The sequence below is a fragment of the Callionymus lyra genome, chromosome 14 (genome assembly GCF_982586985.1).
Source record: "Callionymus lyra chromosome 14, fCalLyr1.hap1.1, whole genome shotgun sequence".
NCBI classification, from domain to species: Eukaryota; Metazoa; Chordata; class Actinopteri; order Syngnathiformes; family Callionymidae; genus Callionymus; species Callionymus lyra.
The window spans coordinates 23,916,657-23,936,004 of NC_141831.1; the positions used below are offsets into that span (position 1 = coordinate 23,916,657).

Here is a 19,348-nt window from a genome sequence, read left to right on the forward strand (position 1 = left end):
CCTCTCATTAGGAGCGTCTAACAAGACATTCGATCGGTGAATCTATAACGACAATTCTCTGCAGCTCCACCTCGGTTTGTCAGATTGTGACGATCCTGAAAAGTTACAAAACGTTCCTCCCCAACATGTCATGAGCCTATTTTTAGATTCCAGGGAGTTGCTTCTGCAAAGGAGAATCTTAAAAGCAACCTGATTCCCGCTGAATACTATAGAGACCGGAGCGAGCGAGTCCAAAATTGGATGTTGCTTCTCAATCATTCAACCGACGGCGCTGTAAAAGCTCACATTCACATCATTATCTATCATTTTACCTCCAAAGTGCTAAGAGCGCGGTGCCAAAATGTTAATGTACTGCCGTGCCGGTGGAGCTGATGGAGCTCATGCATATGCATACTCCACTAGAATTCCCCCCCGAAACCCTCGGCGAACATGACAGTGGTTTCTATAAATGGCAGGAAGCTTAACGTCTGTGACAGCAGACGTCACCGTGGAGGAGAGCAACTTTGATGAGAGCCTTCCCTTTCACAGGCCTCTTTTGTTAGCAGCAGCGAATCACGCGCTACAAGATAAATGGCTCCGCTAGCTGCCAGCGCACACTGTGTACAACCCGATAACGTTGCCAAGGAAACTCTCCTGTAGAACCGCGGATACTTTTTTTTTTCCTCGATCTGTGCAAACAATTAATACCTTATCCAAGCAAGGGGAGGAGGGGTGGCTGGCACAATTCCCGAGGTGCTTAAGCACAACACGACGTGAGCGTTGAATTGTATCCCAGATATCGGGGCGACACGGAGGGACGACGTGCGACTCATTGTGCGATGATTCAACGACAAAGCCGACTTACACATGCGGCTAATGTGCTTTTAATGAATGTTTGGAATGCGGCGCCATAAAAGTGCCATTACCCTCGGCCGTTTTCCATTTGCCGTGATTGACGCCGCGGCGGAAGCGGGGGCCGGTGAGGAACACGAGTCCTGATGTGAAAAGCTGCCGGGGAGCCATTAGGATCCATGAGTGACTTCAACTGCAGCCACAGATCAATGCTCAGGGGCCCTATCTGTTACTGACATCCAATTATAGCAATGGACGTCCGCTTAGCGCCACTACAGAGTGCTTCAGTTGCCTTATTGACTGCCTGTCGCTGGCCGGCAACACCAGAGCGATCGGCTGGTAATCGCCCATCGATCCTCAGGCCCGGCGGCACCACTGGCCCACGGAATCAGACGTGGAAACGGAGGCGAGAGTGACATGAGTAAACAACAACGAGCGTTCAAGCGCGAGACCAGGGCTGGTTACGTCCTCTTCATTAGGGAGCTAAATTTACACGACTTTGATTAGCGCTGGGCTCACAATGAGAGTCATTACCGACCGCGTTAACTCGGGGAGGAAACTGGCACTGATTGAAAAGGAAGACACGGAAGCTAATGTTGGAACGAAGCGACACAATGGCGAGCAGCAGGTGAGCGAGGCCGACTCAATAACAGCCCACAGGCGCCGGGAGAGCTTCCAGCGGATCTGCAGTCATTTTTAAAAAGACGGCGCCGCGCGAGACGGGAGGCCGGCGGCGTCTGACCGCCGCGTTGATTAATGACGCTCGTTAAGTCGTTAGAAAGTCACCTCACCTGGAGGAAGACGTGGAAGTGAGAGGCTGATTGAAACGGAGTCGGATGGAGAGAAGATGGAGGGCAGAGATGACAATCAGACGACCAAAGTGTGAATCTTGTTTTTGCAAAAAGTGCCTCAGTTTGACTCATTATTGTCATCATCGACTTGATGACTCAGAGAGACGTATGTGTGACGACTGTTTTGAGAATTTTCAGAGATTTGAATTCGTAGTCAACAACAGATTCGTCATTGATGTTGTGTTGGTGCAAATAAAGATTTTCATTGTGTTTATAAACACGTTTTCATTGAACTACAGAATGAAACGGGGGCAATAAGATATATTTTCTTGAAGAAAATGATCAGGGAAAGTGATGAAAGTTCAGACGCAGTCGAGCAGATCTGGGTCAACATTCGCAGGTCAGACCAGCAGTTATGATAATGAAAGTAAAGCCAGGACTGATTTAACGCTTTTAAAATATGTGGTGTGTGTTCACACTTATTCTTTGAATGATACTATGAACTTAAAAAGACTGTAAGTCGTGCTATGGATTATTAAACAAATGATAATGAATGTGCAATTGAAAATAAAATCGACGAAATGTGGACTGTCAATACTTTTAGATGTTCAATTGGACATGATGCAACGTCCCCTGGATAGTTAGGATATTTTATTTTCTTATTTATTTTACTTTCCTCATGCTTTTTCAGCCCACTTTACTTAAGATCAGTGTAATTTACCTTCTTACAAATCGGTTCTGTCTTGACCCCAAATGGTTTAAAGAGCTCCCAATAGAACTATGAAAAAGAAAACTTACGGTCAGTAACTCGACAAGATGGTTGGATAAAAGTTTACTCGATGAACTCTTGACAAGGACTCATACGTGATTGGATTCGTTTTGTTCACACTTCTGTTCCGGACATTTTGTTTTTTTACTTTCCTTACGCTGTCATTAATTCAAGAGTGTGTATCAGGTGTGTGTCTAATCAAGTCAAGTGTAGTCAGAGGGTTGTAGAGCTACAACAGACACAGCTTTTCTCTAACAGATTAAAGACAGATTCATGTTTGTCAATGTTTGACCTTCAAGAAAGTCAAGAACTGTTAAAAAGATTATCACTGATGAATCAGTTTTTGAAGAAATGTAATTTTTTTCCAATTCTAACTGTCCTTGAATTTCTATGTTTTTTGTTAAACTAAGGTATCGTAAAAAAATATCTTTTGTTACTTAAAAATGTAACATTTTATTGTGATGGTACAAACCCTTAGTCCTGTTCTCTTCCGTCATAGCACATGTTGAGGCAAACATTTGTGAATTATTTTTCATTTAGAATTGAACAGTCTGTAGAACAGGCAGAGCAAAATTTATTAATATAAAACTGAATGAAATGTTGATGTAGTTTAATCGTCTCTACATCCTTTTCCTTCAGTATTGTTTTATTTTTATTGGAATTCTCTTCATCATTCGACAGATAATATCTCTTCCAGTATTTAAATCAGCACATTTTATGAGTCACAAAAAAACCAAGCATCTTAATTTACTTTCCACCATCTGACAGTCCACAAAAAATGACTCATCAGCCTTGAGTTTGACTCATAGATGGAAAAAGTAAACTCTAGCAACACCATCAGAAACACTGGAGATAAATTCAACTGAGAAGAAGCAGTCACTGAGCAACAAAGCTGAACATTTTTGGAGCTTTTATTACTGAAAATACAGCACAAAAATACACACACACACACAAAAAGATTATTGGTTCTCACACAGTGTCGACACCTCAAAGGAGACTTTTCTTATTAGTACAGATTTCAAAGCTACCGTTAAAATAGTTAGTCGTGAGGCGCCATCACCGGTGTGGTTGGACACGAACACGCAACTGAAGGAGAGACTGACGGATGTTCTTTATTTGGGTCCGGCCACACTTTTCTTTAGATTTGGCCAGACACCAGAAGACACACCATCACTGTCACCTTCACTCTAATCTCATTCTTCAAGCACACATTCCCAATAGTACCAGGGAGCACTTACAGCAGCCTCCGGCGCCCTCATCTGCTGTTCTAGATTCACTCGGCATCACGGAGTGTCGTGATCAGTTGACTGTTGCAGCCACTAGTCAAACACACACTTCCTTCCTTATCAATAAAACACGACTTCAAAAGGAAAAAAAGATCTGATGGGATGTTCAGAAGACACTGTCAATCAAAAGAATGTACCGATGTTCACTTCCCGAGAAGTTGAATTGTTTCACATCAATAAAACAATAATGATAAAATAACACAATTAGAGGAAAAAAAACAAAACATTAATGAAGGTCAGAAAAGGTGAGAGTTTTAACCGGTCATACAAGCAGCCCTTCAAAATAAAACAGTGAGAGGTTTCTTTGAGCTACAGGAGCAGTTATGTGAAGAGATTTTTAGTGTTTTTTTTAAGATGCTACAGAGAAAAACAATCAAATGGCGCTCACGCTGAAACCGACAACAGTATTGGAGTTCTGGACCATGTAGCGGGTATCGCAGCACTTTGGTGGACGCGCTACAAAACTTGCTAGGTCGGGTCAAAGGCACGATAGCAGTCAGCAGTGGGGGCTGTGCAGAGGTGAAGCTAGTAGACGTGTAAGGCGAAAAAGAAGGGACAGAATAAGGCGTCAGAGTAAAAGAATCTCAGCAACAAAACGTTTGGCGAGAGAACTGGGGTTCCAGCATGTTCTGGGGTAACTAACGCTAACAGGCTCATCACCTCTGCGCCCCTCCTCGTCACGTCCTTCATTAGAAATCCCAATCAAAGCCGCGGCAGGTGGACCAGGAAGGTCAATCAAGATATCGGCTGCTTGTAATGCAAGCAATAATAAGGAGGATTACATGTAGGGGGGCTGCGGGGGGGCTGCAGCTCCACATGACAAGTTAAGACCGCCTTGAGCGCCACCAGAACTTCTGCTGGTCAAACACAATCAAAGATGATTGTTCAGTGAACCGCTTGAACCCCCCCCCCCCCCCGCGTTTCTGGATTGGATTGGTTCTAGGGTGTGGAGGGAATTATTTATTTTGTTGGGTGGTCCGGGGGAGGTATTGTTTTTTGAGCCTGGTCAAGAGGCAATAATCCACCCAATCACAAGAACCTCCCACTTGTTCCCCACCAATCCTAGACCTCTCCTGCCCTCCAGACCTCGCGACTGGACCATTCAAACGGGACCGGAACACTGGTGACCTAAACCCCAGAGTTCAAATGGACAGATCGAGGATTGTGACGAGATTAATCCAAATCTCAAACTAATGACTCACTCTTTGAGTTCCGTCTCTCGGGCAGTTGCTAATAAACGTCAGGACGTACAGTGAATCTAAAAGGAGTTAAAATGTACAGAGTGGGATATAATCACAGATTTACACAATCGTTCATCATGGAAGTCAATATTCATTCAGAAAAGTCTACACACACATGCATGCACACAGCTGTACACACTAATTCATCTCTAAAATGGGGCGGCTATAAAAAAGTCATGCCTTCACTTATATACAATAAACCTGTTAATTCCACATCAATTCATTTGTCTGAGAAAGCCCCGGAATATTTAAAAAGTTGTTTTTGTGGTTTTGTTTTTGTTATAAAAAAGAAGGTGTGCTCTGTTGTGGGACGTCTTCTGAGTACCACAGAGTCTCGTGAGTCGGCTCCGTCCCTCGTGGTCCCCTCACAGGTCAGACGATGGAGCCGTCTCTGTTCTGGGCCGGGATCATGACCGGGATTCCGCCCATGCGGCTGAGGTTGGGCGCGCCCATCCTGAGAGAGGAGTTTGGTGGCAGGGGGTTGTGGCTCGGGGGTCTTTCGTAGTCTTCTGTCGAAGGGATCTTGTCGTACTGGGGCTTGAGGGCGTACTCGTGCAGGTTGGAGGGCGACATGGAGCCCAGGGAGGAGCGCTGACTGCCCACCGTGATGCTGCGTGCTGTGGAGACCCGACTCTTGGGGGGAGGAACGTCCTCTCTGGAAAAAAAAGGATGGATTATTAAGATTTGTTGCTCAGCATTTAGAAAAAACAACAACTTGAAAAGCACTGAGACTGAAAATACCTCTGCCAAGGTGGTTTTTTTTTTTTTTTTTTTTTAGAATCCCTTATTAGTCCCGCGAGGGGAAATTCAACCATTCACACATACTGATGGGAGTAGGCTGCACACTTGCGCCAAGTTCACCATCAGGAGCAATCAGGGTGAAGTGTCTTGCTCAGGGACACAACGACACAAGCTTGTCTGGAGCTGGGATTGAACCTGCAACCTTTTGGACTGCAGGCAACCACTCTACCATCTGAGCTATGTCGCCCCTCTTGACTGCATGACTTTGTAAAATGATTCAAGTATCGTGTTCACTTATCACTGATGGGATTCAAACCTGAGCCCAATTAGAAACAAGCAAAGGTCACTGACCCCACGAGGGTTCACACCAAAATTGATATTGTCGAGAAAATTAAAACATTTTTATTTGGAAAAAAAAAAAGACATTTGTCACATTGACTTAGAAAATACATAAAATGAAATAAAGTTTCACATTATTAATGGTTTAAATTATATTCTCCAGAAATTAAACAAGACGTTTATCTGTTGCCTATTGAACACGTATTATTCTTATTATTATTATCATTAATAATGGTTATTATTCATTACAATGCAATAAAAGCCTGAATACATTTTTATTTAACATTAAAAGGTTTAAATATAGTAGAGGAATAACTTTAAATTCCCCAGTCTGTTTGTAACACATGTTATTTCACAATACAAGTTCACATTTGTCACTGACTAGTGTGGGTATTTCAGCGACTTATAACTAGTTACAAGGATGATTTTAACATCAGCCGACTTTGCTATTCACTTTGAGGGAAAATGATATTTATGCTTAGCGAGCCAAAACGTGGATTTGCTGAGTGACGTTGTTTTCATGAGGGGTCTACGTCAACACATGTCAAGGAAGCAGCGTAAGGCTATAATCTTTTCAAGCTGCTAGCAAACAGAGCAACACACTAATAATCTTCACTTCATAACAGCGAGCTGTTGTCGGAAGAGAAGACGAGTATGTTGATCAAATACCTCCAACCCAGTCATCCTGAAAAATCCCATCAGAATTGATCACGGGGGCAAACTGTGACTAAATGAAGAAGATGATGTCACCAGTTAGTCTGATTGGTCAGACGGTTTAATGGCCTGTGGAGATCGTGTCGTGCGACCGAACGCTGTTATGCCTCGGACTCCCTCTGCCGCCACATTAACAGCTAATAAGCAGCAATAATCCAGTTAAATGCTCGATCAAAGGAAGCCTGGGGGGGTGTCGGCTTGTGTAGTCCACGCTCATGCTGTGGTGCTTCAGCGTATGTGCGAGGACGAGACAGGACCAGTGGTCTAATCCTCTTTGTCCTCCAGCATGAGCACTGTCACATTGTGGTCTTAGACAGATTCAGTCCACAGAGGAGGGATAGCGGAGGCCGGATGGAGCGTCGGATGGAGGGGTTAGGAGCTGTGGAGCCTGGACGGGGGGGGTGGGCGGGGGTGCAGCCAGAGGCAGACATGACACGGATCCAAGCGAGTAAACAAAGCTTTCAAACTGATTAACTCAGCTGTTTATTTCAGGCTGAGCTAAAAAGCTGATTGAGGTTTGTTTGTGCTTATAGACAGATTCCTAATCGCGTGCCACTTGTCTGGTGCTCATGCTCACCTTCATACTACCGTAGACAACCTTAGAGACATTTCTCATTATCCGGCAAATCGCGGCTACAAAACATCCTTGATCAAAGAGGCTCTCCTCGTATCTGCCAGCCAAAATCCGTTTCATGTTCAAGTACCTGATCTCATTGCAGATTTCCTTCTCGTACTTCTTCCTGTAGCGGGCGCGGCAGCAGCAGAAGAGGATGATGGCGATAATGATGAGGATCAGCAGAACAGCAATTATGGATCCGGCGATGACGCCAGCCGTGTTTGGAGCTGGTCGGGATAAGAAGGGGGGAAATAGGTGCGAAGGGTCATTAAAAGCATCTTTGATGGTTCAGTCGAACTTCCTCTCTTTAATGAACCAGTTAAAAAACTTTAGAAACATGCACATTTGTGAGACACGGCTCGTGTGCGAGGCTGTTGTCAGGATTAATAAGATTCATCGTCAATTATTAACATCTACTGCGGACGACTGGAGGCAGCAACAATACTTTTAAACTTTTAAATTCACATAGAGGTTTGAAAACAAGTACATACAGAGTTATTATGAAGACAAATCCTTGTTTTTCAACTGGTTTGTCACTATCCTCGATTAACATTGGTTCAAACTGAGATCATATGGCCTTCAAAACATCTTTTCCCATTGACCTTTGACCTCAGCTCCTCAAAATTCTTCAAAACAGTTTTAAAAAAAGTCTCTTTTTGACAGCTCTAATCTTGTTTCTCCAACGACCTTCAACTCACCATAGAGAGTTTCATTCTGAGAAAGGAAATGTAAGAGCCGAGTCCTTTTCTTTCTTCATTTCTCATCATACGCTGGGTTTCTAACTAATGCTAGCAAACTATCGACAACGTTTGGTGATAAGAGAATCAACACAAAAAGGAACAAAGCTGTTCTTATCATGACAGTTTCAACTTGAGGATGTATTTTGTTGCATTCTTGGACAAATAAGAAAGTCACATTGAACGACTGGTGGACATTTAACTGGCTGCCTAAATGATTTAACAGCTAAATCAGATTTAAACCTCTCATGCAGAGACTTCCTCATGTGACTGTACGACTGAACAGCAGAGCTCGTCGTACTTCTGTTGGTGCTCATTAAAAGCTCCTTCCCTCCAATTCTTTCAATGGAAATCACGTGGAACAAAATCTGTCCCTGTGTGACTGTGCCCGTGTGAGCATTTGAAGTCGAGATGCAGCTGCTCAATTTTTTCAGATCAAATGTTTCAAAGACAAATTCTTTGGACAACAAAATCCCCTTTTTCTTCTCCACCATCATTAGACTGAAAATGGTGAATACACACTTGTGTTCAAAGAGTGTGTGTTTGGTTGGAGTGCTGCAGCGACTGACTCCTAAAATCTTGTTTACCACACAAGGACAGTAATTGTTGTCCTTCACCATTTACTGAAGGTCACTTGGACCTTTATGGTAGGAGGAAAATTGCAATCAAAAATAAATAAATGTTTCCACTCTGGTGAAGATTCTCAAGAAAACAGTCGCCTCCCTTTAAACCTCCCTGTAAAAAACACAGCAAATAAAGCTCTCATGCAGGACAAAGCCAGGAAGATTTTATAAATTAATATGAAGCTTATTGCAAAACATCCACATTAATGTATAAATACAACCAGGAAATTCTTAATTAAACTATAACCAAATAATGTTAATATATCAGTCGGCCGTAATTTGATTTTAGAAATTGATCACTTAATATTTTAAAATATTGTTTGAACTTTTACTTATTGTTTTTTTTTGGCTAATACATTTTCAACTTTGCAAATAAATAATATACTTACTTAAAACTTTTTTTTTTTTCAAAAATACGATTTAATATCTTCTGCATTTATAGATTGATCAATATATTTATATTTTTAAAGCCGTTTGCTTCTTAAATAAATCAGAAAAAATACAAAATAAAATACTCACGAGGGGTCACATTCAGTTGCATCACACATTCCTCAGTGCCGACGCGGTTTTTGACAGTGCAGCGGAAAGTACCCGACACACTAGCGGACGCGTTCTTCATGTAGATTGTTCCGCCAACAGGATCTGCAAAAGAGTGTGTTAACCAAAGAAGGACGATTGTTTCCTTACAATTAGTTACCCATGGTGGACGAGGGAGGCAGGAGCTTGTTGCCGCTGATCTTCTCCCAGTTGTACTGCAGAGGAGTGGAACCTTCACTTGATAGACACATCAGTTTGATGTCTTTTCCTTCCTGCGTTGGACCCATAGCATAGCACCTGGGCTTGGTGGGCTTCACTGGAAGGAGAGAGAGAAAGAAAATTGAATCAAAATAACGGAAAAATTTAAAATATAAAGCGAAACGTCTTGGTCAGAACGGTATATTTTTTATTTTGACTTTGTGATTGATGTCTTGCAAATGTTTTTTAAAAATGCGAACGCAACTGAGCATCCACCACTCCGAAAACAAGACTGCGGATGAATAAAAAAGGAATGAAGGAAAGAAAGATAACACTGTTGTGTGCTTCAAAAGTTGATTTCCTCAAAGCTGCAGTCATCAACGTGATGAGAGCAGTAATCTGAGTAATTGATACAGCTGCTGTCATCGCAGGAGCTGTCACTCAGGATAATGGCGACGGAGAGGAAGAGCGTTAAGCGACATTGAACGCACAAACCCTCGCTTGTGCAGGTTAAGAACGGAGGCGAGGCGAGAGTGTGCAAACACTCCTCGTCCAGTCTGGCGGTTGGAAGGAGATGAGATGGAGGAGGAGGTCGGGAGGGGGTTTGAAAAACAAACACGGCTCCAAATTAAATGCAGACAGGCTCTGTTGAATTCCGGGCGCATAGACAGACAGGCGTGGAAAGGAGGGAAGGGGATGAAGAAAATCTAAGGGCCACGTTGCAAATCTACGCTCTGTGTTTACTTTGAGAGCTGACATCATGGGTTCAAGAGCAAATCTTCCAGTGGGGGGGGGGTCTCTAGATGTGGACCAGGTGTGGAGCTGAGCCGTGAGGATAAACAGTAGTCTGACAGTACCGGCGCTCTGGTAATCTAATAAACACACGGAGGTCAAGATGGAGTGAGCGAAAGAGGACAGAATTAAGCGAGTGCTGATGGACGCACGGTTGAATGATGGGAGGCCAAGGCTGTTGAGATCTTAACTCACTGGGCTGCTCTTGTGTCACACCTACACACACATTCACACGACACAGTAAATGTCAGCCGGTGATGGCGTTCTGAATGCCTCTTTAAAAGGGTGAACCCGACACATCCAAAGGTTGTCGCACGTCTCCTCATGCGAGCGCCGTTGTCCGATCGGCAGATTTATTTGTGTGAAAGATGAGGTTTGGAAAGAGGGTGACAAACGCTGGAGGACTACAGGGAGATAAAGGGACGAAGGATGTACCAGGCAAGCGAAAGTTGAACAAATCATGAATTTATGAGGTTGACAAGGATATCTGGAGGCAATTGCAGGGCAGTGAAGAAAAGGAATTATTGCATTCACAAATGCACCATCAGAGACTCACAAGCGGAGACACACTCATGTATTATTATTATATGATTATTTGAGTTGAAATATTTAAGATGAAAACGGGTTATTTCTGGATAGACAGTCCTTGTTTGACCCGCTCATAGAGATTGCACAGTTAGGTGCCCAGCTATCAATCTTTGTCCGATCAATTTACTGTTTCAAATGCAGCTTTGAAAAAAAAAAAAATCAATTGCCGTTTAGGGAATAATAATTTAGCCGCTCTAGTAACTCAGCTCATGCCAACAACTCACTCAATTGATCAAATACACTGAGAAAGATTTCTAGCAAGGTTTACTGGATTTCTGTATTTTTTAAATTGACAAAAACATTTATTTTGTTTTTCATAAAATATACTGGTGTCTGATCAATTACATTTTCATGAAGCTGCTAAAAATGTTTCCTTTTAAATAAATCAATATCAGATGTTTAGAACCTGACACAAGACAGTCCTGGTAGCAAAATAAGAGTCTTTCCTACAAATAAAATAAAAATAATAAGAAATACATGAAGAGATGTACAACTAAATTATATTAAAAAAATAAAAGTAAACATTTTATAAAAGTGACTGTGTTCCGAGTATTTTGTGTCATTGTGAGTCAGTCCGACTACCAGGCCTGCACAATAAAAGATGTCTTCTTCTCATCAATGTTTGCTGCATCTGATGGTTCAGACCATAGCAAAGGTGTCGGAGAATGACTAGCTCACTAATAACACTTGATGAGAAACCAAAAAAAAAAAATAATAATGTTTTCTACAAGGATTTCTTGTGAGGTTTTCAGTCTATGCCTAGAACCAAAGTGTCTTTGTTGCATTCATTTCTTCCCTCCGTTCAGGTTTCACAGCCAACCCTTGTCCGTCACTGCATGTGGTTAAATAAACCATTATAACACAAGGTAAATATTATAGTATGAGACCACAGATGTTTTGAACTCCTTTTCAACTCTAAGACTATGAAAAGGTTCTGAGGGACTAGAACCGTTCCAAACAAAATATCACCTCTAAGCCGTTAATAATGTGCACATACATTTTCAAAACACTCACCTACAGTTACTCAGTATTGGTTAAACTTCTGAAAACTAACAAAAACAAGTTTGTTGGCTTCCAAAGTTTCCCCACAGAGACAAAACCCATCAAAAGCTGCTTAAATTTGGATATTTTCTTTTATAGTTTTACCAAATTCATCATCGAAAACCATTCTCACTAGGAAATATTTTGTTTTGAGATTATTGTGGCTAGAAATATTAATAAAGGAATAATGCCAAATCAAATGTGTTGCTCAATTGTATGAGAAATGTATGTGTTGCATAATAATAATTTTAATAACACAGTTTTAAATATCTTTCATGTTGTTTTCACTTTAAAAATATTATAACAAAAATAATAACAATCTAATTTTATTCTTTTCAAGGTTTTGACTGTTGGAAATGTTACTATAATCCGTGTTGCTCTCAATATTGTCACACTATTTTTAGAGCGTGAGAGTACAATGGTGCCAGTAAAAATCACCAGAACTCTGCGGTGTGGCAGTTGAAAGAGCTTTCACTGAGCGGCCCTTTGAGATCAGCATGAGGTAAACCTCAGCCGACCATCAGAGGAATTCTGGACTTTCTATCCAATCAGGTAAAAATAAAAAGAGGAAACTACCTGAGGGAGGAAACGCTGTCATGCATTCAGTAGCAGAGATGACATCAGCAGCGATGAATCCTTTTAATGATGTTTGAGTGCAGATCTGTTTTTAACCTAAACTGCCTCCAAAACAGGTTTGTCAATGTTTCGTAGGTCAAATGTTCTTTGCTGCTCTGCGTCACACTCAGTCACGCAGACCACTTTAAAAAACATGTCATTTTTAGAGTGTAAGCGGATCTTTTCGCAGATCTAGGAGGGACACGATTCGGAAAACAAACCAATATGCTTCAGGTGTTTCGACTCAAATAACATGGAGAGGAAGGACTTCAGTTGACCGACCAGCATGGCCACCGTGTGTGTTTGTCTAAAGAGTGACTCATCTAACTTACACAAAACATGTGTAATTTGCTTGTTCTCATTCAAGACTGGAGAAGAATTTCGGGGGAAAATATCTTTTTCCGTTTTCTGCCTCGCTCGGACGATGATGTCATATGCAGTGACAGGTGGATAAGCAGATTTAAGGGGCCCTACATTTAATGTTTTATGTAACACATTAAATATATTGGGAATCACACTTAACATGACTTAATTTAATGATGTTAGAAGATTATTTTGGTGCATCTGGGGTGAAAACGATATTAAATGCAAAGCAGGGCAGTGCTCTACAGCCTGTGGGAAGGTTACGCTCTCTGTAATAAAAGGGATTACATCAGCCTACGGCCAAGCAGGGCAAAGGGCGTGTGACTTCGGTGTAGTTTTACTCTACACAGCAGAGGTATGGCCACAAGAACATTCAGACTTTATCTTAAATAATAGAACCATGAGGCTTCAACTACTCACCCATGACTCTTAGAGTTATCTTTCGACTTCTGATGCCAGGAGCCTTCTTGACTTTGCAGTGGTAGGTCCCGGAGTCGGTGGCCTTGAGCCCCGTCAGGTTGATGGAGCCGTCACCGTTCTTGGGGTCGGAGGAGGTGAAATGGACTCTGCCCTTGATGGGTGAGGGGTAGTCGTCGTAGGCTCGGTCCCCAGCGTACAAGAGCATCTAGTGAAGGAGAGAGCAGGGTCTCGGTTAGACAACAAAGATGGTTCATGTTTACGTCCTGGATTTATCTTCAAAATAAAAGCCCTTCAAGTAAACAAATAAAACAAGGCCCTGACATAGCAGGTATCGGTGTTTAAAAAAAACCCTCTGCTCAGTCAACCATCAGATATGGATCGCCGAGAGAAAATTATTTTTCTTTTATCTCTCTGATGCCCTTCAGTCGGCCAGATTGTGCTTCTCTGCCCTTTCGGCTGGGGACTGCGGTCGAAATGAAGCCAACAAAGGCACCACTGTGGACCCAAATCAACACCTGCTGTATCAACAAAGTTGTCCATGTGGAGACAAGTGTCCATGTTGTACTGAAACGGAAAAGAAATGTGGAGAAATCAAGGCCAGAGGAGAAAACAAGGCATGTGTGCTTGGAAGAAAGGGGGCTTTTGGGAGGGAGAGAACCAGCGGCATAAAATAAATGCAAACAATGACAAGAGTTCTCATTCTCTTTTACAGACTATAAATTATATCTCAATGCGTTTCCATGGAGACAGCCATCAACAGGCTTTTCTGTGAGACGATCAACACCAGGCAGCAATTCCCTCGGGCGAAGATAAGGAAAAGCTAAACATGGCAGGACGAGAGAAGGAATAATGAATCCATCAGAAAAGCCAAAGAACAGACACACGGAAGTACAAAACATCGGGATACAAAGTCGACGAGGATCTGGTGTATCCAACAAGATTCACTCTCTGCTTTGATGGCAACAACTAAACTAGTTTCAAGAGGTTGGAGAAAGACAGGGTGTGGTTTGGGAACATTGTGTCAGTATTAGACTTGTAAACAGGTATCTCTGTTACCACCTGGCTCTCACGGGAAGGTAAACTAATCCAGACATGTTCACTGGGAAGCTGAATATCAGCAGTCATAACATTTGAAAGATGAGCCCCCGCAGGAGAGGAAATTAAATTGACCAGGGCTCAGACAGACAAGAACCCTCAACTGGGTTCAAACACTCCACGGCTGACAGATGGGAGTCTACACAAGCACACCTCTGGAAGAAACCTGTGTGGTAAAGTCACCTTGAGAATCCTATAAAAACACTTTAAGGGGTTGGGGGAGGAGGACGCAAAGGGCAAATGACTAGACAATCTGGCAGAGCAGAAGTGTGTGTGCACAGTGTTTCATAACAGGTGGAAAGTGGATGATGGAACAGCCACCTGCCTGAGACATCTCAGTGGACAACCAACGCGGCAAAGCTCCATTATCCAGGTATGCTGTCACTGGACACATGGAGATGAGGTCATTATCTCAAAGAGAGGACGAAGAAGACGATGTGCGGATCATTTGCGAGGCAAAGCAGAGCACAGTGGTACTCATGTTGTCCTGCAGCTCAGAGAGGCTTTTAGCTCGAGTGAGTCCAGGTGTGGCAGCCACATGCTTTCTCACAAACAGCTTTCACTCACAAGGTCAGAGCCTGAAATGTTTGATAATGGATTTGGAGGTCAATGACTTGACTGACGAAAAACTAAATCTAGGCCATAAAAGTGCAATTACACAACTGTTAAATTATGACAATGCGGATATATACAAGCCTCTTTTTTTAAATAAATTATATTTCATAAAGGACATAAATTTCCATCAGAAACAACCATTTTATTCAGATTAATTCATAAATAGGTTTCATTGCATTTAATCAACGGAAAAATTGCAATAGACATTCAGAAAAACAACCTATTAGATGGTTCAGTTGTTTTGATTTAATTTTCGGAACTTACTTCCTTTGTTCCATCACATGCATGTTGGAATCAAACCATTTTAAAAAACCTACGACGTCAACATTTTTTCACATTTTTCCAGTGCTTTAAGAGGAACAAACCGTTTCCAGAAGTGCTGACATTTAGAGGCCATTTTTAACTGCAACACCTGGTGTGCATATGGTATTTTGGCCAAAGCAGTAGCTTCCATCAATGTTTTTTTTTAAATCATATTCCTCGATTTTAATACAAGAATCGACTTTTATAAAAGGGAAATCACATAAACTTCTACCACAACGTGCTACTACTTGTAGAACGTGTTTATATTGAAGAAAAAAATACTGATGTTGAAACAAATTAGCTCAGAAACGTTTAACTAATATATGGCATCCTCTTTAGAATATACAATGAGGTCAGGAAATGATTATTCGGAGAGATTAAAACCATTAGATACTATGTCAGAATTTGGTTTTTACATAAGTAAAAACATTTTGTGGCAAAATGCCGATTGAGTCAGGCAGCTGTCAAGATAGGGGTAAAGACCAGACTGAAATACAATTATGCATGACCAAAACAATTACATATTTTCCTGTTGGAATGATGTCTGCATTCAGTTCATAATCCAGGCGTGAAGACAAAAGATCCCAGTTGTAAGACACGCGACAATCGGGAGCAATGATACATAACATTCTGTGAAAATTCTCTGGTGTTTTTTCATTTTCCTGGTTGTTATCAGTATGACGTTTAAATACTCAGGGCATTTCCTCCTTTACTAAATCTGCTGGAAGACAACAAAAAGAAAACATGCAGATTACTGCATTCAATTCCTACACAACAATAGACCAGTATCAGCTTTGCTTCACTGCTCCTAGAAAGGCCCTTCTGAAATGTTTGATATGTCGTCCAATGTGACTGCAATCATCTGGTGGCCTCTAAAAATGAAATACAAAACAAAAAAGCTTTGTGAAATCCAGACTCATCGTAACTTGGGAAAAGCAGCACCTGATTTTCTTTTTAAATATGTGCATATTTGATTAAAAATGTAAAACAAATGAATTCAGCACAACAAACATTTCTCAACAAAACTTTAAGACACTGGACACTAGGGATTTGAATTGCAATAATACAATATATCACAATACTGTAGTAACAACATCATATTTTTAGTATTGTATACTTGACTCTAGCATTGCATAATTTACAGACCGGATGACTTTTTGCGAAGTCGCAACTGTTTTTTTTGTTTTGATACTAAAATTTGCCTAAACATCAGCTTTAAAAGCTTCAGTAGTCTGTATCCTCTCATCCTCAGTCATCGCCAGGATGTAGAGGATTCCAATGTTCCTTGGGCTGTGGGGCACGTAATGACTGCCATCTAGCAGCTAGTATTTATAGTTAAAAGTTAACGCAGGGGTATTCGCATGTTAACAGTAAATAACAAATTTTATTACTTTAGTTTGTACATTTTGTTGATATACAAACCATAAAAGAAAAATATAAATATGTAATATGTAAATATACATCTGTAATTCAATATACTGCGATATATGAGGGTATCAATATTTGCACACACCCATACTGTAAACATCCACTTTGAATAATAATATCACAAATTTGACAGAATAAATAATTTTGCTGAATGTAATGGAGTGATTGAGTTCACACATTTTAGATATTGAAGAAGAATCCTAAAACTACATCAAAGACAGTACCTCATAACAAACCGTTTTAATTCAAAACACAATTAGAAAAAATAAAAATAAAAACAAATCAATAGCTTCCAAGTATGTATTAGCATACAGAATTATTTAAGAAAAAAGGCAAACACTTTCGATTACTTGAATGACGAAATTTACATTTTAAGTATTTGATTTAAAGAAGAAAAAAATGATCAAATCGTTCCAATGATATATAGTGGATGGCAAATGGTAAGACAAAAATAGGATGTTTCTTTGTATGTGAATACAGTATGTGATCCTCTGTAAACAAAAGTCCAGTAAGATAAGTGAGAAATCGGGTTTTGTTCAAAGGGAAAACACATTACCCATTTACCACTGGCCGTGTTAATCTCAGTGTGTAGTTTCTAAGCGTTATCTAGTGACAGTCTCACTTTTCGAGGCCTCATGGCTATTAGTTTTAGCCAGGTCCCATCGGCTTGGTCTGAGCTCATCAGCCTGATTTTATCGAACACCATTGCAGAAATTAGTCAGACTCCTCGGTTAATTACAAGGAGCTTGATTTAAAGCAACACCAGAGTGTGTGTGCAGATCAGTGAAACCTAGTAGGTCAAGGAGAACAAATATGTTTTGAAGGCAAGACAGTTTAAGGTTTAAATGGTGTTGCTAATGGGTTTAAGAATTTAATTGAGCTTTATGCAAGATGATAAAAGGATCCATGCGGACAAGTTATGGATAAGAATAAAAAGTCGTCTTCAACCCTTACATAATGTCTGGAAGACACAGATCCTCTTTAATAACATTAATTATATCACCAAAGTGCTATTAGACCATTTTAATTAAAGAAAGCATCCAAAGCAGCGACATAATCTATTAAGTTGTACAAATGTGTTTAATTTATTAGAACTAAAAGTGTTATATTTTTTTAATGAACAAAAAAGAAAAGTTTCCTAGGAAAGTCCAGAACTTGACCATAACGATGCTGTAGGTCTTTGATAAAAGGCAGTTCACAGGGACTATAGCTAAAATGATAAGGTCTAATGATAATATTGTGACCCAATTCCAAAACTGACCAAAAGGGAACACAGAGAAAATGAAGAGAATAGACGGGGAAAGCTTTGTTTCATCTTAGAGCTGTGAGTAGTGAACCATGGGAGGACACCAACGTGAAACGATCTGTCGCAAGAATCTGGCTTCGCTGCTGTGAAGAGCCTGAGGGAATGTGGGGTTCCTGCAGTGCCATGTAGAGTTCTGTAGTCCTCACTCTCCGTGGCTGAGGGCCATACTGGAACGGAGAGATACTGACAAGGATAAAAGGGGCTCCATCTCTTTTACTCTGAACATTTGCACATGAGACATGGGGTGTGGGTGTGTGTGTGTGTGTGTGTGTGTGTGTGTGTGTGTGTGTGTGTGTGTGTGTGTGTGTGTGTGTGTGTGTGTGTGTGTGTGTGTGTGTGTGTGTGTGTGTGTGTGTGTGTGTGTGTGTGTGTGTGTGTGTTCCTCACTCAGCACCAAGTGAGGAAGATAGACAACAAACGCGGAATTGAAATGCAACCATCTCAAATTTCACTGGTCTTGCATATTGTATGATTCTCTCATATTGTGGAAAACTTCACAATGTATACTGCTGGAAGAGATGGTTACATAATCCTGGTGCCAAATAAAAAACAAAAGAGTTTGGCCACATTTTTCGGTTAGCGTTAAATGATGTTGAGATGTTTACCAAAACTAGCCTCGGGATGTTATCATATTATCTTCTAAGGGTTTGTCTTTTGGGCTCTTAAAATTAAATAAACATAGAAAGTAATATCTATTTTTTTATAAATATAAATTAAATAAATAAATACATTTATAAATATTTAAAAAAATATCAGCTTGGGAGTTTAATAATTTTCCACCTGAGTGAAAGCTTATTTTCTTAATTCCTTCTTGTGTTCAGGCAATGGATAAAACGTAACCACTTATGAAAATAAATGCCCTCCCCTGACTAAAACTTGAAAATGATTTGTTTATGACTCCTCCCCAGGGAAAATGTGAAAACATTTAGGAAAGATGAAAGTGAAATAATTCGGGTAAAACATCTAAAACTCAACCAGGATCTGCTATTTTACCCAGAAGAAAGATATTTACAGGTGTATAACAATGTTCATTCAACTAACAATAAACCATGGGATTTCACAATTTTTTTTCTTCATCAACACTTACTACTTTCTCTTCATTCCGGGTATCAGTGGAGAGCAGGCTCCATTCGATGTCAAGAGGTCCAGAATCTTCAGCACCCGGGCTGAACTGGCAATCTAGTTTGACACTCTGGCCGCTGGCCTTCTCGATAGAGGACGGTCCTACAGAGGTAATCTCCAGAGCGGTGGTCAGGCCTGCAGAGAGACGGGGAAATCAATACATGCCCACAGAGCTTTAAAACATCAAGTTGTATCCAGTTATTTTAAATATACATGTATATATATGTTCCAGGAAAA

General features: G+C 40.9%; 1 protein-coding gene across 1 annotated transcript in view; it reads right to left on the reverse strand.

Moving 5' to 3' along the window:
• Nucleotides 1-3,286: 3,286 nt before the first annotated feature.
• cxadr (CXADR Ig-like cell adhesion molecule) overlaps nucleotides 3,287-19,348 on the reverse strand; it is a 34,665-nt gene continuing 18,603 nt past the window's right edge. Inside the window, exons 2-7 of the mRNA XM_087807281.1 lie at nucleotides 19,077-19,246; nucleotides 13,243-13,447; nucleotides 9,386-9,541; nucleotides 9,208-9,330; nucleotides 7,417-7,555; nucleotides 3,287-5,573 (exon numbers count right to left, since the gene is read on the reverse strand). Coding sequence (XP_087663407.1) covers nucleotides 5,291-5,573; nucleotides 7,417-7,555; nucleotides 9,208-9,330; nucleotides 9,386-9,541; nucleotides 13,243-13,447; nucleotides 19,077-19,246 — 1,076 coding nt within the window. The 3' untranslated portion in view covers nucleotides 3,287-5,290. The remainder of the gene's footprint in view (nucleotides 5,574-7,416; nucleotides 7,556-9,207; nucleotides 9,331-9,385; nucleotides 9,542-13,242; nucleotides 13,448-19,076; nucleotides 19,247-19,348) is intronic.